Source organism: Pseudomassariella vexata (genome assembly GCF_002105095.1).
Source record: "Pseudomassariella vexata strain CBS 129021 chromosome Unknown BCR38scaffold_10, whole genome shotgun sequence".
Taxonomy (NCBI): Eukaryota; Fungi; Ascomycota; class Sordariomycetes; order Amphisphaeriales; family Pseudomassariaceae; genus Pseudomassariella; species Pseudomassariella vexata.
The window spans coordinates 560611-580825 of record NW_024467965.1 but is presented as its reverse complement, the minus strand read 5'-3'; the positions used below and the strand labels follow the sequence as shown (position 1 = coordinate 580825).

The 20215-nt window shown below is 51.3% G+C and overlaps 7 protein-coding genes across 7 annotated transcripts; 3 read left to right on the top strand and 4 right to left on the bottom strand.

The window, feature by feature from the left end:
* Window positions 1–2548: 2548 nt before the first annotated feature.
* On the top strand, window positions 2549–4083 carry BCR38DRAFT_494514 (peptidase S8/S53 domain-containing protein; the record flags this gene model as incomplete). Its single annotated transcript, XM_040864727.1, has 6 exons — window positions 2549–2599; window positions 2632–2704; window positions 2808–2917; window positions 3027–3043; window positions 3089–3539; window positions 3602–4083. The coding sequence occupies 6 exons, from the start codon at window positions 2549–2551 to the stop codon at window positions 3755–3757; spliced, it is 858 nt and encodes a 285-aa protein (XP_040713438.1). The 3' UTR covers window positions 3758–4083.
* On the bottom strand, window positions 4084–4806 carry BCR38DRAFT_32760 (uncharacterized protein). Its single transcript, XM_040854829.1, has one exon. The coding sequence runs from the start codon at window positions 4680–4682 to the stop codon at window positions 4182–4184; it is 501 nt and encodes a 166-aa protein (XP_040713437.1). The 5' UTR covers window positions 4683–4806; the 3' UTR covers window positions 4084–4181.
* Window positions 4807–5460: 654 nt separating this feature from the next.
* Window positions 5461–6012, top strand: BCR38DRAFT_459264 (uncharacterized protein; the record flags this gene model as incomplete). Its single annotated transcript, XM_040862261.1, has 2 exons — window positions 5461–5668; window positions 5723–6012. 2 exons carry the CDS (start codon window positions 5461–5463, stop codon window positions 6010–6012), a joined length of 498 nt encoding a protein of 165 aa, XP_040713436.1.
* Window positions 6013–6120: 108 nt separating this feature from the next.
* Window positions 6121–8917, bottom strand: BCR38DRAFT_32737 (WD40-repeat-containing domain protein). The gene is made up of 7 exons (XM_040854826.1): window positions 8729–8917; window positions 8583–8662; window positions 8474–8525; window positions 8155–8316; window positions 7877–8010; window positions 7632–7760; window positions 6121–7547 (listed from the first exon to the last, which is right to left on the bottom strand). Exons 1-7 carry the CDS (start codon window positions 8804–8806, stop codon window positions 6230–6232), a joined length of 1953 nt encoding a protein of 650 aa, XP_040713435.1. The 5' UTR covers window positions 8807–8917; the 3' UTR covers window positions 6121–6229.
* Window positions 8918–9133: 216 nt separating this feature from the next.
* On the top strand, window positions 9134–14461 carry BCR38DRAFT_373135 (mediator complex subunit 13 C-terminal-domain-containing protein). Its single transcript, XM_040857304.1, has 2 exons — window positions 9134–9664; window positions 9724–14461. The coding sequence occupies exons 1-2, from the start codon at window positions 9626–9628 to the stop codon at window positions 14209–14211; spliced, it is 4527 nt and encodes a 1508-aa protein (XP_040713434.1). The 5' UTR covers window positions 9134–9625; the 3' UTR covers window positions 14212–14461.
* Window positions 14462–15623: 1162 nt separating this feature from the next.
* On the bottom strand, window positions 15624–17458 carry BCR38DRAFT_439962 (3',5'-bisphosphate nucleotidase). Its single transcript, XM_040860672.1, has one exon. It carries the CDS (start codon window positions 17155–17157, stop codon window positions 15916–15918), a length of 1242 nt encoding a protein of 413 aa, XP_040713433.1. The 5' UTR covers window positions 17158–17458; the 3' UTR covers window positions 15624–15915.
* A 1181-nt stretch (window positions 17459–18639) lies between these two features.
* Window positions 18640–20091, bottom strand: BCR38DRAFT_439959 (methylthioadenosine phosphorylase). The gene is made up of 3 exons (XM_040860671.1): window positions 19927–20091; window positions 19323–19814; window positions 18640–19254 (listed from the first exon to the last, which is right to left on the bottom strand). The coding sequence occupies exons 1-3, from the start codon at window positions 19952–19954 to the stop codon at window positions 18851–18853; spliced, it is 924 nt and encodes a 307-aa protein (XP_040713432.1). The 5' UTR covers window positions 19955–20091; the 3' UTR covers window positions 18640–18850.
* Between the last annotated feature and the right edge of the window lie 124 nt (window positions 20092–20215).

The following is a 20215-nucleotide window of genomic DNA, read 5'->3' as shown; positions in this document are numbered from 1 at the left end:
CTTGGGTTGTGACTTCCCGTCCAACATGAGAAGCGACCATAGAGACCCAAGCCAGTCGTCGCACTTTCCTTAACCACAGGACCACAATGATTGCCCCTTTAAAAATACCTGAAGTTTATTTAGGCAATTAATTTACTCGAGGAGGCTCAGCAGCGACTTCCGGTATCAAGAAGGGAACGAGAAATTGAAGTTCAAATTGCCTGACACCCAAATGCCAAATTCTCAAAGTCGATGCTATATTATCACACGTCTGGTGATGAACTGAAATGAGGTGGTGCAGCGCACGGGTTTTATGTGACACTAACCTGTATGACATGGAATTATATTTGGGATGTTTGCAATAAGCCACCCCAAAGGTCCAAGTAAGTTTCTCAGGTAAGTATCTTCTCTTTCACATTATTCACAAGGACCCTTTCAGGTACTAAAGCAGCTTGCTGAGTCATCACATCCACTGTCTCTCAGTATTTTAAGGTACCACAACACAAATATACCAGATAGGCAAGTTACAGATCTTTCCGGATCTTTCCACTCTTTCCACGCTATGGTGATAGGATTGAGGGGAGCGAAGGTATATTGGCAACTCTCACGTTTCAAGAAACGCAGACTGAAACCCCAGTCTGAGCATAGTGTGGTTTGTCTCTCATGTCTTGACTAGAACTGAGATCTAGCTTTAAAGGCCCCCTTGAAGGAATTTCTATCCCAATATAATTAGGGCAGTAAATATCGATACAAATGCCATTGTTGCCCGCACGAACTCCTGAAGCACTTGGGACCAGAAAACTGTACTCCTAACTTTAGCTTGACCATGGTTGGCTGGACTCAATACATTATATCCATCAAAGACGCATGGTTCCGGCAAAACTCAGACAAAGGACTTGAGGTCATAGTAGACAAGTGGTCTCTATTCGCCAGGGAGATAGTAACAGCATATTAGGCACCAGAAGTGAAGCGAGCTAGGAAACTACTTGGAGGAAACCCGAGAAGGCAAAAGAGTAGCACCAAGTCTTTGATCAATACCATCATAAATGAAACCACTTAAACCAGCTATCTCAACCTTCCTTGGTAATGAGAACTCTTCAGTGATATCTGTATTATTGGCACGCCAACGTAGTGAAAGTCGTTTCCGAAGCCACCAGTGAATAGTCACGGATGAAGCTTCAATGAGGACCTCAGGCTGGAGTATATTCCAGTTCATCTTTACGAGGATGGCGAAGGGAGCATGTTAATCGACGAACTGTATATAGAAGTATGCCACGCCTTCAGTTCGAATCTGTCGAGAGACGTTCAATTAGTAAGAGCCGCAATGCCTGAAGTCGAAAGCGACCAGCGGTCGCCTCCTTCATACTGTCCAGAGCCGGGTCATGGTGGGTGATGTTCGGGACAATCCCTTGTAGGGCTCTTATAGATCAATGGTCGCCACTAACTATACAGTTGTACAGTTGGTCAATAAATTATTGTAAGGATACATAGACCTGACCGGAATTCTCCTCGAGTAGCAACCAGTGTCGATATAAGAAAATTGTTGTCCTCGTGACCCCAGTTGCACCAAGGGACCAGCGAGAAGCTTGAGGGTGCCCAATCTATTGCGCCGTCGAGTGATCCCTTACACAAGATGGTTGTAAGGGCGCAGCTTCAAACCGTTGAGCCACGTGCATAGACAACGCGTCACCAGAAACTGCATGTACGGCCAGTTAAGAGCAGTCAGTGTTTGTGCAGCCTTGCGATGACAGACATATATAGAGTTTTTTGTTCCTGGCAACTGCACATCATAGTTCTTGGCTGATCGTACGGATCAGCAACAGCTCCAGCCTAGCAGTGACGTCTCAGTTCTTGCGGGCGATCAGGATCTTCAGCCGCCCAAACCGATGCCCATGTCAATTGCCTTGATTGTCAGCATGTCTAACTTGGTATAACGGAGGCAAAAGAAGGTTAGTAGGCCTTATTGGGTCCTGAAAAACCGGAGCAAGCTTCATCCTAGGTGCACACATCCATCTACAATAAGAAAGAGTTACACTGCCTAACCCCTCATGAAGTTCTGGATGCGATAGGCAGCCGGTCAGTGTTTTAGTGCTGTGTATAAAACCATTGGATGGAGCCGGGACGCAGATAAGAGTTCAAGGGGCGTATGCATCTTATTAACCTCCTTCCAAATCACAGCTTCGCAACCTATCGTGACTTGGACCAGCTGGCCTCAATCCAGCTTCACAGCTGACAAAGTGCAACAGACGACACTATGGTGTGATTGCATATGAGCAAGGCATAGATTACAATTAATAGCTTGACTCGGGCTGGGGCATGAGCCTCTGTCGATAAATAGCCACGATGCCCTCAGAGAAAGGTTTTCGTTTTGCACAAGTTACGGAGAATCTGCCCCATCAGACTCAGACCGCCACTATGCCACCTTCACTCCAGTACCCATACTGTTACTCTCAAAAGTGAAGGCTACCGTAGTTCTGTCCTTGTTGCCTTTGGCCCTCGCTGATCCGGCTACTCTGAAGCAGCGAGAAGGTGGCCCAGCGCCACTTCTTGTCTCCAGGGGTTCAAACCCATGGCTGGCAATTACATCGTCAAGCTCAAGGAGGGGTTCAGTACTGCAGTGGTCAGTGACGTTCATAACCTTTTGGGGGAGAGACCGATCATGTCTACACCATCAAGGGTTTCAAGAGGCTCTCTCTGGAGGCTGTCCAGAACCATGCTGATGTAAGTAGCGGTCGACCGTCGTATCAACTTTAAGCTAACCATTTGCCGGTCGAATATATGGAGCAGGACGCTTTTGTGAACATCAACGCCTGTTTCACAAACTGGAGCTCCTTGGGGTATTGCTCGCATAACGCATCGGGCGGTGGGAAGCATTACCTACGTGTACGACAGCAGTGCTGGCGCGGAAACATGCGCCTATGTCATCAACACTGAAATCGTCAGTGCCCTTTACCTCCTTTCTTATTATGCCATATAGACGTTGGACTCTACGGGGAGTCCTACAACAAGCCTCGAGAAGTGAATCACTAATACCTCGAGATATATAGTACACGGCCCACTCGCGGTTCGGAGGCCGTGCAACTTGATTGGCAAACTACGCCGGAGACAGCAACGACCACGATATCCACGTGTCTGGAACTACAGGTGGCACCACCTCCGGTGTTGCAAAGCAGACCAAGCTATACACTGTCAAGGTGCCAGACGCTTATGGTTCGGGAACGAACTCGGGTGTCATTGCTGGCATGTACTTTGTCACAACTGACTGGCATACGCGATCTTGCCCCAACGGCACTGTTGCCAATACGTCGCTCGGCGGCGCTGCCTCCCTCGCCGTGAACACCGCAGCCGCCAAAATGGTCGGTGCTGGCGTCTTCCTGGCCGTCGCCACTGGCAACAATAACGCCAACGCCTGCACTATCGGTGCTACAACATCGGCCAACGCCCGAGCCAGCTACTCCAGCTACGGTGCCGTCTTCGACATCTTCGCCCCAAGCTCCAGCATTCTGAGCTCCTGGATCGACAGCACTGCGGCTACCAACAACATCTCCGGTACGTCGATGGTATCTCTCCAATCACCGGACTCGGTGCCTACCATCCCGCCCTCTTATGGTGCAAGAAGTAGTCCCCCACTTCCTTGAGCTCGTACATGCAAAACATTGAAACCTCAGATGCCTCTACTGGCATTCCGTCCGGCACCGTCAACCTCCTTGCTTTGAACAGTAACCCTTCCGGCTCAGCAATGGAAAAACTAGCCCGGTCAGTTTTCTACAAGACATGAAGTCCAACAATTGACGACGACGATGGGTGTTTGCGTAGATTATTTGGATTCACGCAGTCCTGCCACGAGTGATATCCACGTTGCAATTCTGACAGGTGGTGGTCAGCAACTGCTTCTGTTTATAGCCACATGATATGCTCGGATGCTGCAATACTCCAATGATGGGGTAATATGTAGCACAAGTCAGGCTGATTTGTTTGGTTAAGCGTGTTGCAACAAAACCTGTCATGAACCAGTTGTGAGCTTGACTATAGCGCCTACGAGGATTCTCCTGCCCGTGGTCTTCGGCATAGAGTTTGGTCGTTTATGTCGAAAATAGCCTTTGCAGCGTGCATGGGGAAATTGACAGTCGGAGATATGCATCCTTGCGTCGGCATTCCTATTGTGCGACTGCGTAAGATAATGATTGCCGTGCGAGTCCCACTCACGGGGTAGCATTGGATAACACCACGCTGCGGGAAGCACGAGCTCGAAAACGTGGTTCGAGATGCTGGTCCAAGACGTCAATGGTCCTTGGCCTTATTTGTAATTTGGTGAGGCTATTTCCGCTGTCGTCAAGTGCATTCAACTTAAGAAAATTGAGACTTCCCATGTTAGTTTTCAAGAATAGCGACTTCCGAGTGTAAAAACGCTTGGTCTGGGTGCAAACAAATGTCGGCGCCACATGTTTCGAGCCACAAATAGAACCACGTGAGTTCCAAAAATATTCTTGACCAAGATCGCCGAGCTTTCTGCCGCAGTATGGCATGCAGAGTCCGTCCCGGCCTTGGGCCATGGGGACAAGTGATGCTATTCTCATGGGCGGCAAGTGAGACGGATGGGTCTTGTCGGGTCTTGGAAGATGTCTTGGTGAAGACTCATTCCAAAATACGCTGACAAGGTTGCAAGAGTCGCAGCACTGCCGAACGTGGGAACATCGACTCATTTCTCGTCATGTTCTGCATGGAAGCGGTCAAGTCAATAGGGTGATAAGTTCGATAGGGCCGTTCGGCAAAGAATCTGCGTCAAGGCCAACGATGATTTCGCGATGCTCATTGCACAGTTAGAAATCTTTGGAGCAGGTGCCCGCCCTATGGATGTGACGGATGTCGAGAGCGATGGAGTCGATATGCACGGGCCATGATGCACCTGCAGGAAGCGATGATCCTAGTCTCCTCTTCCTTCATTGGTCAGTCCCCACGTTCCAAATGTGAAGTGCTTTTTTGGTCAGCGCTTCGCTCAGGAGCTGTACCAATCACCTTGGCCAAGCTTCTGAATGTATTCTGATTTAAGACTCCTTTCACGGTGCTGTTCCTTGCATGCCCAATGAGTCTACGGGGCGCAGCGGGGTCTTGAACGGCATCAGAGGTGCAGGGCTTGCATGAGACACAGTTGACGAGTGCCGAAAATTGTACCCAGCACTTGCTACCTTGCAGACCCGACTTGCCATGTCACATCAGTGGGATGGCTTCACGGAGCGGCCCCTCTTGGGCGGCTGGACAGACAGTGGGGACGTTAGATTCCTGGCCGGTAGTGGTCTATTACTCACATATATAGTTACCGGTAGATAATCTGACGGACTGTAGTACACGTTTGGCTCTTCTTCTATTATTCCTGGCATCCGAGCCTTCGACTGGGTTGAATTGAACATTCAACGCTTGCATTACTAAACATAAACAAAGACCCATCTCCACACCCACCGAGATTCTTCACTGCAGGTCGTCATGGCGACTACCACTTCGTCATACTTTCCTCTAGCGACGGAGGACCCAGCCACCCGAGGCAATGACAGCGGTTCCGGTTCGGCAAACTCTGGTGGTGCAATCGATAGTGATGCAGGAGCATCCGGTACCAGCTCTGGAGGTGTTCAATTATCGCATGGGGCCATGGTTGCCATCATTGTGGTCGTCTGTGTCGTCGCTGTGCTCGGCAGTATGTTCTCTTTCGCCTTTGGAACGCGCTTCAGCAAAGCTAACTCATATCTAGTCTCAATGGCTGTTCTCTTCTATATTGCTAAGAAGCGGGAGTGGAAGATCAAAGAGACTATCCGCAAGTCGGCTAAGAAAGTGGTCACTGCCCTGACACCTCGCCGCTCCGAGTTTCCCAAATCCGTCAAAGAGTTGTCGGGGAGATCATCCCGAAATCGTGTTCGCCTTGACGATGTGCCACCGACCCCACGTCTGCGGCCCGAGGATCTTGAAAAGGGCTATGCGCAGCCAAGTACTCGACAGAGCCCAGAAGGACGGAGCAAACGAAGCAAGTGGCCAAAGAAGTAAGGCCCACCTGTGCCCTGGAGGTTATGAACCATATTGGGAGGACTTGAGGATATTGTTATGTGTGAATGTCGACATGACTTCTATTGGGTATTTGACTTGCGTCAGCGTTTGCCTTCGGTGTTCTGGTATAATGAGCCCACTTGGCTGGTTGGTCTTCTCGCTTGTATGTATAAATAGGTTATCAATGACTCGACGTTTCGTGTGCATCGTCTGGGTATCACATTTGCCTGAAAGTATTTCCGCTCGCACTTCGTCTAGCATCCGATTTCCTCCTGTCTTTCGTGGTCTGTTGCTCGGGGACATCTTGGTTGTTCTGCTTCTTCTTTCTTTCTGGAACGAACGACATGGACTGTTCCCCGACCACTTCACCGGGCCGTGTTTTGCTGCTCCGAACGGCAATCTGAGCTCGGGAACCCAGCGTTGTGTCCTTGAAATGACGACCGCTACCCGCATTCGACGAAGAGACTCGCATCTCCACCACGTCCTTCAACTTCCGTTGAGGGACAATTTCATCCTCACTTTCGTCAGAGCCATCCATGTCGGTGTCTTCTTCCGCTGGGGACTCTACAGCAGGCTTATTCGTAGCGCCACTGTTAGGGTCAATCTTTGTGCTCGGGTTGAGAACTTGGAATTCGCGACTGTTTTCGTCGACCACAAACTCTTCATCCTCGAATAGTTTGCCAAAACGGTCGTCACCAAGTAGTCCAGCATTGGTGTCGACCTGGGCTCTATTTTCTTGTCGCTTGAGAAGCTTGTCAACCAACTTCTGATTGATCTTGACCTTCTTGTTTCCACGGATTCTGCTGGCGCGCTCCTTGTCAACCTTCTCCTTGACGCGCTTAGCTCGCTCCTCTTCCCAAGCGTATGGGTTTGCGATCAACTTGGCTTGATCATAGAATTTGGAGGCAACGAAGTAACCGTGCATATAAGGCCGCAGCAGATTGGACTTCCCAATGAGGTGATCCAACCCCAGCGACTTGAGATCTGGCAGGGTACAGAACTTGTAGTTGTCGTATGTGGTGGTCTGAACCTCTTCCGCCATTTCTTCAACCATATTGTCCAAGAAGGAGCACCACCTCGGGGCGGGGCCCAGCTGTGGTATAAGAAAGCTGTGCTGAGCTCTGCCTTCGTTCGCCGTAAGTATCATGCCACTGCCTTTACACCAAGCGACCGAGTTGATGTCGACAAGGGGCTCGACCGATGTCCAGTGCTTGCCGTCGTCCTCGGCCCATATCTTGATCGTCTTCTTGTCGGCAGATAGAATCTTCTTCTCCTGCGAGGCAGTAGTCAAGTGTATCAATTCCTTGATTGGGAATCCGTTGCCTTGATCCTTGTGAAATAATGGGACCGGGCTTCTCAGGTCAAATATCTTGACCAAGCCTGTTGACGTGCCGGTGGCTATTGACAATCCAGTCGGGTTGAAATCAAGTGCAGTAATTTCTTCTTGGCCACCGATAATAGCCACTCGACTCTTTGAACGAGGGTCCCAAAACTCGACGGTGCCGACGCTGGTTCCAAAGGCTAAAAGGTTATGACTTGGAAAAAACTTAAGTCAGCGAATCCCGTTATGTTGAACTGGTTCACCCCTGACGTGTGGTCATTGGGAGAAATCAACTGACCTGTCTTCTGCAATAGCACCAGTGTTAACGCTACCTACGTTGATGCCGCCCTGCAAACCAGTCTCAACAGAATCATCGCGACCAACGTCGATCTGATACGACTTCATAAATCTCCCTAATTCAAGATTCCTATACCAATGCATGTTAGTTACTGTGGAAGGTCCGTGGTGAAGTATTCAAAGTCCGAGAGGCGCAGTTGCATAGCTGTGTGTGTAAATTACCGGCACAAGACGAAAGTTACTCACATGCGAAACACTTCGCCACTACCCTCTGCATCAAGCCCCACGGATGGTATCAGAGCCTCTGTTGAATGTCTATCGTAGACCAAGTCGCGGCCATAGCGGGGAATGCGAGTCGCGTAATGACAACCCCCTTTCGTCTACGGCCCATAAATCAGCAATTGCAACTTGTAAAGTCCCTTGGGAAGCTTGCATGAAGCCTCAGGAGCAGCAACTGACTATTCCGAGTTGGCTGCTCATGAAATAGAACAAGAACGGAAAGGATGGTACCAGTGTCAACGTACGTGGAACTCTAATGAGCGATCACTCTGGAGGTGCAGAGACTTGGTGTAGTCTGAAGAGAGCAAACGAAACGTCGTATTTAGAGACGTCGTGTGTCTTGCGAAGGAGAGAGACAGGTGAGGCGTATAGTGCACATGCATTTGAGGCTTGTATGTGCCTGTGGACTAAATGCGAAGGGTTGTTAGTCATGATTTCCCAAACAAGCTTGAGCTAAGTCGGAAGTCTGATGCCCATCTGCCAGGGCATGTGCATCTTCAAGAAGGATGTTGCAGTTCTCCGCAAAGGAGGGAGACAAAATCAAGCGGAAAGCCGAATACTAACCATAATCCAGTCGCCATCCTCACTAACACGAATACATTGGCTCGCCTCTTCGCTGTGACATGTCAGTAAGGCTTCAAAGTAATAGGTATGGGTTTTTGGAGCAACTCACAATTCAAAATCCTGCAGGAGTTCCACCCTGTTCTGGTATTCCGAATTGGTCTTGAGACTGCGCTTTCGTCTCCTGGCAAGCTATATTATATCAAAGTTAGCGATTGCGATCACTAGATACCTTGATCTTCGCGATCTTAAACTGACCCATTCGGGAAGCGGACGCGCTGTCTCTGCGCCCGCGACAGTGTACACGGAAACATCTCCAAGCTTTTCGGCCTTCATAGCGACGTCTAGAGTAAATCAACACTGGACTATTGCCGCCTGAGATGAGTGAGACGCGGTTCCAGATGTAGCTTTTGGCGTTGAAGAAAAATCCGCTGGAGGGGCGATAAGAGAAAAAATGTTGGATAAGAAGCTCAAGGTTAGCTTGGGTGATCCACACTCGGACCCACCTGAAGCGGTTCCAGCGAGTTTCGTGAACTGGCTGGGCTGGGGTACCCACGCCGCACCAATGCGTCGGAAGCCCCGGCCCAGCCCGAAATCTGCACTAACAACGCAAGGGATTGGATGCCTCTCCGTGAGCCACAGCAGGCTTATCACCCCAGCCAATTCACATTGAGCCTGTTATTAATGGATATTCGGGGTACGGGAGTACCGGACGCTTTGCGGGTTTGCGACGACGACGAACACGACGGCATCTAACCTAGACTGCTCAGGTATAAGCCCCAACAGACCGCAGCCTCGCGTTGTCACTTATCCAGACCCAACTACGATCACCATCACCACGAATGGGCATAACCTTCTCGCGACGCGTCGATCCTTAGTCTCACGGTGACGGATCCCGGTCAAAGTCTCCAAGTCGCGCCATTCGCCAGGCGCTGTTGAGATGGATTCGAGCACCACGACAGTACGAACCATAACCTCCGACTGCGATTGCGACTGCAGCGTATCGAATGCAGCGCCAGGTACGCTGACTCACACGCGTCGATTTACGACTGCCTTGGGCGCCCGGTAACCTCTCGAGCGTGTGTCTATCCAAAGCGCAGGCAGGAAGGCATATCTGCCAGGCGATACAGTGATTGCCACGATCCGGCTTACGATATGGACGCTGCGGAATATCAGACTAATGCTTTAGTGGTTGTGCGTACAAAAAGCGAATATTTTCACTGGCCTTGACATGACTAATGGTCTTTTGTTAGAACAATATTTCATTCATTGGCTATGCATTCTACGAACCCGTCTCCCCGCCGGCGACCTTCTTTGGGCCAGGAGCACTTGAACTCGAAAGCGCATTGAAGAATGACGGTTGCTTGGCATATGTCGATGGTACTCGCCGTGGGTTATGGTGTTTTCGGGTCTGGCGCAAAGATGGAGCTCCCGGCACCCAGCCCGAGACCTCTGGTTTTGCGAAATCGGTTCAGAAATCGGGATACACACTATCGTTAGCCGAGGAGGGAGCATACGAGCCCGCGGCACTGGCGAAAACTCGAGGTTTTGGACCAAATGCGGCAAATACCCCGAGTAGCTCCTCATCCAGCGGTTCTGCTATTCTAGACCTGAATTTCAGGAATCCTTCATCAGCCACAGCACCGTCTACACAACCTACTCTTGGTCTTTCCGTCGAACAAGAACCGAAGCTGGGGACCAGCAATGATGCTGCAAACTCTGCGCCAACCTCAATACGGGATACCCATGGGCACTTCATATCTGCTGTTCTTTCGGCGCTATCGACAGCCTTCTGTGCGAAGACAGGCGCTACTCCAATGAACCCGCGGACTATGCTGCTTCCCAAAGTTATGGAAGACGAAGGTAGCGCAAATGCACCCATTCTTGCTTCGTTGCGAGCCTACCTAACAACCACGGGTGTTTTGGTCGCTGAAATCAGCCTCTCAACAGTGGAAGGTCTAGACACATTGTCCGACTATGCCACCCTACCTTCAATAGGAATCACCGTCCTAGCTGCCCCTCTAGGTGTATTCGCGACTTGCCAAATTCCTGCTGACAGCGAACGCTCTTCGGTAGAGAGCGCCGTTGGACAATCACCAGATACGCAGACTCTTCGATTGCGGTCCGAGAGGGATGAGAGATCACACCCGTGGAGGAGCATATGCACGAAGCTCTTAGAAGCTCGGAACGGTTCATGTCCAGTCAGTGGGTCGCAAAAATGGCTCAACCTTCAGCAAATTCGTCGAAAACCTACAGAGCCGAAATTCGACGGTAAGCGCACGCCATTACCGCATGCGTCCCCGAACATATCATGGCCTTCCAGTCTCTGCTTCTGCAAGGCACTCTCCAAGCTATCTTTAAAAGGCGGTGCTGAAGAGCCCCCTCCTTCGGAACCACACAAGTCCTATGATCCTCTCACTCTTGCCAAAACGTGGTTCCTGGGCAGTGATAAGCGAGATGAGGAAATGGCCAAGAAGCGCCAAGAGAGGGAGGCCGCAGCCGCGCGTGAGACTGCCTTGTCGGATGGACAGATACAGAACACAGCTGGGCTGTCTCCCTTGGCATTACAACGGCTGGGCAACACAGGACCACCAGCGGGTGCAATGTATCCCACGCCGCCCGATGGCGTACAAATCCCAGTAGGCGTTACGCCTTCCATGGATGGAACGGTATCTAGCCCGGGAAATAACCCAAGTGCGATGGCGATGGTTGACATCGACACTGTCATAACTATACCCGGGGACACATATCATGATGGTTGGGAGAACACGGGCGTTAAGCGCGAACGTGCCACCGGTTCGTTCGAATCGGAGAACCTATTTGGTGACCTTGGCCCTGACATGTTTGGTGACAACGATATCACGGATGCTGATTTCAATTTCTTTGATGAACAACCCGACGGCATGGAACTGACACTCGATCTACAAGACATGACAGGCGCGGATACAAACCTCAATTTGCATCCAAATCTCGACGCTCCAGCAGCAACTGAACTCAAGGTCGAATCTCCTCAACCACCACCTCACATTGTTCCTCTGTCGCCTGTGTTCGCAAAACCAGAGCTGAAGCATGCCCGAAGTTCTTTGACTGAAGATGCTCGCCGTCCTGTTGAAACACAGCCAGATCAGCACCAGCAATCAAGCGGTACAAAAAGGCAGGCGAGCCCTTTCAATCCAGATACGGTTTTCAAGCGGATCCGGGCGTCCCTGGATAATCGCAAGGCATTCCAACAAAATTCCCAAATACAAATATCACAACCCGGTAGCATATTTGACAAGGTCGATTTCGGGCCTAGTCTATCTGTTGTTAACAGCAAATACCAGGGAAACGGTCGTTTTGACGTCTCCTTCAGTCAGGGACCCGGCCCGTCCACATTCAATGCACCCCCCACCACCGAATATCTCCGACGCCATAACAGAGGTCGCAAGGGCCTCAAGGAGCCGCCAGCCAATATCAGTGAGATTTTTGTTCGAATGGTCAACGGGCAAGGCTCTACCTCGCAGCATCCCAGTCCCACAAAACTGGATGATCCCCCATCAGATGCTGACGAGATCAGTCTTGTGTCTGATCTGGATGATTCAAGTTACGAGAGCGACGAACCCCTGTCTCCAGCGAAGCCCACCAGTGTCAGGCGGCGGCGAGGAGACGATGATGGAGAATCTTTGGCTACCTCGTTCAAGGAACTCGAATGCCTCGATGCAGCCTCGCCCCAATTGTCGCTCGACCTGCCTAGGTTCTCCAAGTCGGAAGTTGAACTTTCACTGGCAAAGTACTTTGCCGACCCAGAACCGCCGTCGTTCGAGGTGTCACTTGCCGATCAAGACTTCGTCATGGCCGCGCAGATTCTGATGGAACAAGCATCAACTAGCACGCTACATCTAACGAACGAAGCACACCGGTCCCTTCAGACACAACTTGATCGCCGGCGCGACTTGCTCAGCATCACAAATCAATCAGTTCAAGACCTCAAGTCGATGCTCCCAACATGTTTCGGCGAACCCGTTGACTCCCAATTCAGGCCATTCATGGAGATTCAAGATATTCCTCTCTTGGGCCAGCCTACGAGAATGCAGCCCCGGCCACCCGGGGTAGATCAGTTGAAACCCAACAACTTGTTCCAGATACCGTCCCCTCACTTTGAGTTACGACGGTATGAATCAAAACTGTCGGTACTGCCGTCTGCGATCTCGTTCTGGGAGAGCTTGGGTCTTGGTCCTTCCAATGGGAACAAGGATATCAACGCCATATGCATATATCCGGACTTTGCTGGCCTCAAGGACGATGTAGACTGCTTTCTAGACAGGATGCAGAGTATCTACGAATCCTTGAAATTGGGCTCCTTCAGTCGCTTAACAGAATCTGTCAAAATTCCCGGTGGTTTGCTACCGTATCAAGTCGACAACCCCAGTGAAACGTTGCAGAGCATTCCATCCATTTTGGGCTCTGCGCAGCTAGCAGGATTGTCAAAACTCAGTGACGAATTGTTCCAGCTAACAGCCAAGGAGACAAATTTCGTTGTGTTCTTTCTATATCCTGCGGACACGCCTGGGGCTGTCGTGGAATCGTGCTATTCCTTCCATCAACTCTTCGAGAGGTACAAGAAACTCGTAGCTGCCAGCCGCAGACCGGCTGAGAACGAGATGGCTCTGCAACTTGTTCCAATTGATTTCATTGCCTCGGCAAGTTCCCTGGCAACACCGTCACCTGTCGACTTTATCCGACTAGCGATCGAAACCTACGACCGATGCACTTTCTTTGGTGGACCCGTACCGTCACCTGCAATCGTGCTTGAGAAGCCCCTACCACGGATGATAGACTTCAAACTGTCTGCGTCACCATCTGCGTCACTTCTGCACGAGAACACGTGTCTTCATATCGCCTATGCTCAAAGCATAGACGAACGTTGGGTCACTGCCGCGTGGACAGACAACCGAGGCAGCAAGCAGATGACAGCTTCATACTGTCTCGGGAGAAAGGGCAAATCTATAGCGACCCCACTGGCGGACGTGGCCCACGAGATCTGGCAAACAACGCGTGACCTCATCAGCGTCTGGAAAGTGCATTGGCGTATAATCATCACCAAATGTGGCGTGATGGAGCAGTCGGAAATTGAGCTTTGGTCCATATTGGCGCAGTCAGACCCCAAATCAATCACCCTGACGCTGCTCACCGTCGACACGGATCCGTCACTGCAACTCATCCCCCCGGCGGTCAAAGTGCCCTACAACGCGCTGGGTGCCCTCTACACCACGCCTGTCTCCACACCCCAAGCGTCTATGGTCTCCCCCGAGCAGTCGGGGAATCCGCCTACCCCGTCCCTGCGTGACACGGCGACCAGTGCTCCAACCCCGGGCGGCGGTGACTCTGCGGTGGCGCCAGAGTCAGATGCCGATGCGACACTCGTCGACGTGACGGATCAGACCTGGGGCGCCGTACTCTCGCACCGACTCAATAACTCCAACTCGCTGACGGAGCTCAACCCAGCCATAGCGAGTGGATACCTAGTCAAGCGGAGCGGGACGCGAGTCGAAGACCCGCCCGTCGTAATGGAGGTTAACATTGTGCATAGCGAGGGCAACCCACGCGCTTACGAGACTCTGCTAAGGGAGATGTTGACGTACTTCCGTGGTCTGGGGACACTGGCGCGCGCCAGGGGCATGGTGGAAAAGGAGGTCGATGTACGGCCATGGCATATTGCCGCGGCGGAGAAGGGGGTTAGGGCGCTGTATCTGTTGATGTGACCTGATATCTGTCGAAGTATGATCTGCGAGTCTTTTGCAGAGGTGGCGCACAGGTTTATAGTAACGTCGTCCAATTTGCGGACGTCGAGAGCATACATGGAATGGACCAGGGCTTCAGACTGGTTTGGAGGAAGTTGCGGGCGGTGTACTTCCAAACTAGACCTTAAATCGCATTCGCAGTGACATTCCCCGCTGAGACTCAACGCTTCATCGTCTTTTAGCAATCGATGGTGATCAAATCGGAAATCTGTAGGCTGAATACCTAGTGATAACTTTCATGTCCGCGTTCGTATTTCAACATGCATCTCCAGCCTCCGTGTGCAGTATTTGTCGATGTTTCGTCTCTGAAGTTGTAACAATGTCTGTATTCACACCCATGGCTAACAGATCTTCAATTCTACTACTCTGGCAATCACTCCAAGCTCCAGCACGAACGTGGCCCAGCGTAACGTGGCAAAATAAGTAAGGCGCGCATCCAGGTGGGATAACTTGGTTACATCATCATATTACACCGGAATACCGGGGACAAACAATTTCATAAGGACAAATGGCCTAACATGCCCTTGGTCAGACGATGCTCGTGTAAGCTACACTAATTTCCTACGTGGCTGGGTGGTTGATTGCAACATGCATTCAGGAATAGCAGTATACACTCCAAAGTGTCCTTGTACCAAAGGGAGGGGTGAGTGTACTACGAATGCGGGCTGAAGCTACAGGTTGCCAAATTGGCGAAAAGGCGACAATGACTTAGCAGTGTCACATCCATATTATAAAAGGGAAAAAAGAGAAGAATAAGGATTCTCAAGACCTTTTTTCTTTCGCCCCGACACTTGCCGCGTTTCCATGTAGGGGACTCTTTCAATCCCAGGTACTGAACACTTTCACACTTCTTCAGCCCTCGGAATCAACCAACTACTCTATGGCGACTGCTGACTCACACTGTCCAACAGTCTCCTCACTGGATATATATGAGGCACCATTCCTCCGTCACTTCATTTCCCTCTCTCTCTTTTTTCCTCTTCAGGGCCACCTAGGAAACTCGAGCAAGGGCTACGAGACTAGATTAGAGTCATCGTTGATAGTTTTCTGATTAACTATTTTGAATTCTTTTCAATAATTCCTCCCTTTTCTCCGACCTCTCAGGTTTGTTCCTCCCCCTTTTCGCCCTCATCCGATCCTCGGTTTCTTTCTCCTCTCTTCTCTTCCTCTTCCCCTTCCGGTCTTGTTATCAATTTTGGTTTTAAAGGTCACAGCTTAGTTTAGGGTAGTAGCATTCGAAATAAAAGAAGAAAAGAAAAAGAAAAATATAATTTGGATTCCCTATTTTCATCATTCGGGCTAGGATACCAGTGAGGAAGTCAAGCGGAGGACAGAATCAATAGCGCACCAAGTGTAAAATGATGTAGGTGTACCACGGGATTCCAGTGTAGTAAATGAAAACAAATCGTGCATTCCGCCTCGGTGCGCCGTTGATACTATCTTCCGCTTGGAAATAGTGGTATACTTCTACAATTTCAGGTCCGTGTGTGAGCATTACATAATTTCGTATAAATCGCTGCAGATGCAACTACTAACAACAGGCTTCAGGTTGAAAGGCCAGAAACGCGGAGGCGATAAAGTTTAGATTCAACCCGTTGTGGCTAACATCGATTACTGGCCGAGTATTGCCGATGCTACCAAACATGCCGATTCTATGGCAGCCCCTTATTTCTTGCCCAAGACCTCCTGGACCACAGCAAGGACCTCAGCATGTCCGCCAGCCGGCGCAGCCACCACACCCTTATTGTTCGCCAACGTCCGGCCAACCGTAAAGTCTAACCTCTTTCCATGGATATCTGTCACCTGGCCCCCAGCCTCCCTCACAATCAAGTCTCCAGCGGCATGGTCCCAGATCTTCTCCTGGTAAGTAGCACTAACCGGTAACCTCAGGTAGATATCTCCCGCGCCTCTCGCTATGCTGGCATACTTGGCTTGCGAGTCCATCCTCACGCTGGGGTTGTTGATGCCCAGCTTCTTCGCAATCTCAGCCTGGTCGCCGTGGCTCGAGTGGCCGGCCTCGACACTCTCACAGAATGTTGCCTTCTTGATATCGGTGATGGGCCGCATGCTGATGCTCCTCTCCTTCTCCAAACCACCAGTGCTCATGGGCCGGCTCGTAGCCCCCTGTCCCAGCACAGCCGAGAACAAGGCACCGTTCCCTTCATCCGTCTGGTCCTTGCCGATCTCGGCGGTCAACTGCGTTGCATCGTCGATAGGCAGGTTCGGGCACCCAAGCACGCCGACCTTGACATCTCCATCCACCATGAGGGCCAAACAGACAGCGTACTGCCCACCGCGCAGGAAGCCCTTGGTGCCATCAATGGGGTCAATGGCCCATATCCTGCCCTTGGCGCCGCCCTTGGAGTTTCCATAGTCGATCATGGTCAACATGGTCTCCTCGTCCTTGACAGGCCCGCCCAGGATGTCCTCAGCAGCCGGATCCGACAGGCTTGTGTTCTTGACCACGTCCCAGATCTGCGCGCGCAGGTTGGCGTCATCGCGCAGAGTGCTCGCCTCCTCCTCTGCCACGATCTCATCCGCGGGGAAGCTAGCCTTGAGCGAGGAAATAATGAGGGCCTGCGCGCCGAAGTCGCCGATGGTGACGGGCGACTTGTCGTCTTTGTTCAACGTGCCCTTGGCCTTCTCGTGGAAGACGCGCTTCGTAAGGATGGCGGCGCGCTGCACCGCCAGCTGGGCCACTTCGAGTTCTTTCGCGAACGACATCTTGGGGGGGTTGGTGGTGAATTGGCGGATGTTGGAAGATAGAGGTATGGAAACTTGGGTTGCGAGGAGGAACAGGCGGGGCAAAGCTGTGGTGAGAAACGACGCCAGGATCACGACGACGAGCGAGAGCAGAAGTATGTGTCTGCGGGAGGAATTGGGTCTGGTTTCCGAGTCAGATGGCATTAGTTCAAAAAATGAAACGAGGGGACGAAAAGGCGAACGGAAAACCCTGATCTAAAGTGCTGAGGAGCTGACGACTTGCGTCCGATTATCGTGGCAGCGTGGATCAACCCAACCCCACCATACATGTACATGCCGTCACAGCTGTCCCTCTAAATCCACAGCGGCGCATAGTCGAGTCGGGAATCAAATCTAACCGATTCAGGAAATTCTCTAGACCCGACAGTATGGAGTATAATCTTCTAGGCGACTTGAGATGGAAGTAAAGTCAATATTCTTACGTCCGAATTATGCAAGATACATAATTTAGAACAAACTTGAAGACAGGGAGTTGAGTAAATGTCACCATATCTACTCAAATAGCAACCGCATATGACCTCGACGCGAATAAGCCGGAGTATAGATCGTCAGGGGCAACGACAAAGCATTGTAAGAACTTCACATGCTCCAGCACTTTCACAACTGACCATACTGATTCTGGTACCCCATCAACTCTAAACCTACCCCACGCTAAGACACATGCCAATTGAGAATCCAGCAGCACTATACATTCAGCCGCCAACGGAGATCATAATTGCTCGAAACTCACACTATGGTCAATAAGCGGCCAGCAACGCAGGTCCTAAAGCTATGGTAGTGCAAGCTGCCCACTCGTTCCACCCTACGACTCTCACCCCTAAAACAATGCGTCATCTGCCACGTGGAAGACGAAATCGGCAACCTCATAGTCTTCCAATGCACGCACATCTACCACCCCGAATGGCTGAGCGTATGATGGATGCCATGCTGCTGCGTCTGCCACCGACGAGAGGCCTTTGCATCCCATGGCCCCGATGAGCTTGGCCCAGGGAGCCTAAAGGCGTGCTGGGAATGCCCCAAAGACTGCTTGTGCAGTTCGCTCTGGGCTGGGTCTGATGCTACCCGGTTGCGCGATACTCTGCCCGAGGACTAGAAGCGCCAGTATAACAGTATCGTTGAGTCAGGATTGTCACGAGTCGAGGAGTTTGTCGGCAGGAAACCTCTTCTAACGCGAGCGGTGGTCGTGGAACACCACAGCGACCCCTTGAAATATATGGGAATTTACCGGCAGTTCTAACCTCATCTCAAGGTTCCGGTATGACGAAAGTCACGTAGGATAAGGTGAAAAGTCTGCATCCGCTACTCAAAGGGATGCTGATATTCTGGGAACAGATCCGGTAAGAGGCCAGGGAACAGATGGTCAACACAGCTACGGGCGAGTTCGCAACTGGGCAAAGATAGAAAACGTATTTTTGCCGGACAGGGGTACTCCCGATGTCACGGTATACAAAAGAGATGTGTGTTATGCGGCTGCCCAATTTGAGGCCTCGATACGCGGCAACAGGCTGAGATCAGCGTTGGAATACGATTACGTTCAAAGGATGACAAACCTTGATCTGTGGAGGTCAGAAACGATTCAGAATCGAGTAGAGGCAAGGGAGGCTGGAAAAGGGCTAGAGTATGGGCAATGCTAAGTTCAAGAATATTTGTTGTATTTTGTGTCAGGAAGCGTGGTTTCGAAGGCCGTTTAGCCCCTGGATATGGCTGCATATACCCCATAGATAGGAGAATGATATACATCTAGAGGTTTCCTCACCCGCACGGCAAGGCCTCATCCAACTCGTGCCACGCTTTGATTTGATCTCCGTCGGCCTTTGGGTCGTGATAGATAATATTCCTATTCCTTGAGGAACCCTGGGAACAGATACTGGACCTTCTTCAAAGCCTCCGGGCTACGACCCTCAGGCATAGTGCAGTACATGACAGCGCCCTTGCTCGCCCCTTCCCAGTGCTTAGCCGTGACCAAGTCGCTGTTCTCCTGTTTGGAGAGTTCGTCGAGTACAGCACCAACCAGATGTTTCGCGTTCTGACCGTTGGTCGACATGTGGTGCATAACCATGGCAACATCCACGTCCTCAGTGCTGTGCCAGCAGTCGTAGTCAGTAGCCATGCAGATCATCTGGTACGCCATCTCGGCCTCGCGGGCAAGCTTGGCCTCGGGCAGTGCCGACATGTTGATGACGGAGCCACCCCAGGAGCGGTAGAGATTTGATTCGGCGCGAGTAGAGAATTGAGGCCCCTCTGTAGAAAGTATGTCTCGTCAGTCTAGTCCAGGTCGTAAATCCAGTCATGCAAGATTTTGTACGTACCCATGCAGATCACCGTCCCCTTATCATGTAGCGTGACGCCCTCGCCTTTCATAGCGGCCGCACAGCCCTTGACCACATTCACTATCTTGCTATCGAAGGGATCGCCAAAGGGAACATGGCCAACAAGCCCGCCTTCGAAGAAAGTAAATGGCCGGATGCCCTTGGTGCGGTCGATGATTTGGTCGGGCACGACGAAGTCCATGGGCTTGATCTCCTCCTGCAGGGAGCCGACCGCACTGAAAGCGATGACGCACCGCACACCGATGTGGCGGAGGGCGGCTATGTTGGCGCGCGCGGGCACCTCATGCGGCGCATACTGGTGGTGTTCGCCGTGGCGCGCAAGGAAAGCGATGGGCACGCCGTTATGCTCGAGGATGTGGATCGGCGACGAGGGTTTGCCCCAAGGTGTCTCGGGGTTCACCACGGCGACCGGTGTGTAGCCGTCGATCTTGTAGAGGCCGGTGCCGCCAATGACGGCGATATGGACCGGTCCTGGTGTTGACGGAAATGTCAGCACATTTGGCCGGTCAAGTTTTTGTTATCGCCAACTTTGGCGGGGTAAATTTTCGAGGCTTTCATTCAGATGAGGGCAGTAACCACTTACGGTCGAAGGTTTGTGGGAGGGAAGCCATTATCAAGATTAAGACTCGGCTCAAAATTCAAGGGTGGGACCAACTGAGATATACGACCTCGGAGCAGCTGTAAGGAGTAACAAATTTTTGGAAGCCTTCTGAAAGTGATCTGCCCGCAACCTCGATGTCGCGATGGGATACCACTGATACCAGGACCCCACCAGAATTTTGCTCGAGAGCTACCCGGGAGCTACCCAGGAGCGACATGGGGTTACCCTAAGCATACTTGACATTGAGACCCTTTTTGTACACGACTTGGTT

Coding starts and splice junctions, on each gene's coding strand:
- BCR38DRAFT_373135 (XM_040857304.1), top strand. CDS start 9,626: ATGGACGCTGCGGAATATCAGACTAATGCTTTAGTGGTT. Junction 9,665..9,723: donor AGACTAATGCTTTAGTGGTT/GTGCGTACAAAA, acceptor GTCTTTTGTTAG/AACAATATTTCATTCATTGG.
- BCR38DRAFT_439959 (XM_040860671.1), bottom strand. CDS start 19,954: ATGGCTTCCCTCCCACAAACCTTCGACC. Junction 19,815..19,926: donor CCTCCCACAAACCTTCGACC/GTAAGTGGTTAC, acceptor CGTCAACACCAG/GACCGGTCCATATCGCCGTC. Junction 19,255..19,322: donor GGGGACGGTGATCTGCATGG/GTACGTACAAAA, acceptor TACTTTCTACAG/AGGGGCCTCAATTCTCTACT.
- BCR38DRAFT_32737 (XM_040854826.1), bottom strand. CDS start 8,806: ATGAAGGCCGAAAAGCTTGGAGATGTTTCCGTGTACACTGTCGCGGGC. Junction 8,317..8,473: donor AGGATGGCGACTGGATTATG/GTTAGTATTCGG, acceptor CTTCGCATTTAG/TCCACAGGCACATACAAGCC. Junction 8,011..8,154: donor ATCGCTCATTAGAGTTCCAC/GTACGTTGACAC, acceptor TATGGGCCGTAG/ACGAAAGGGGGTTGTCATTA.
- BCR38DRAFT_439962 (XM_040860672.1), bottom strand. CDS start 17,157: ATGCCATCTGACTCGGAAACCAGACCCAATTCCTCCCGCAGACACATA.
- BCR38DRAFT_32760 (XM_040854829.1), bottom strand. CDS start 4,682: ATGAGTCGATGTTCCCACGTTCGGCAGTGCTGCGACTCTTGCAACCTT.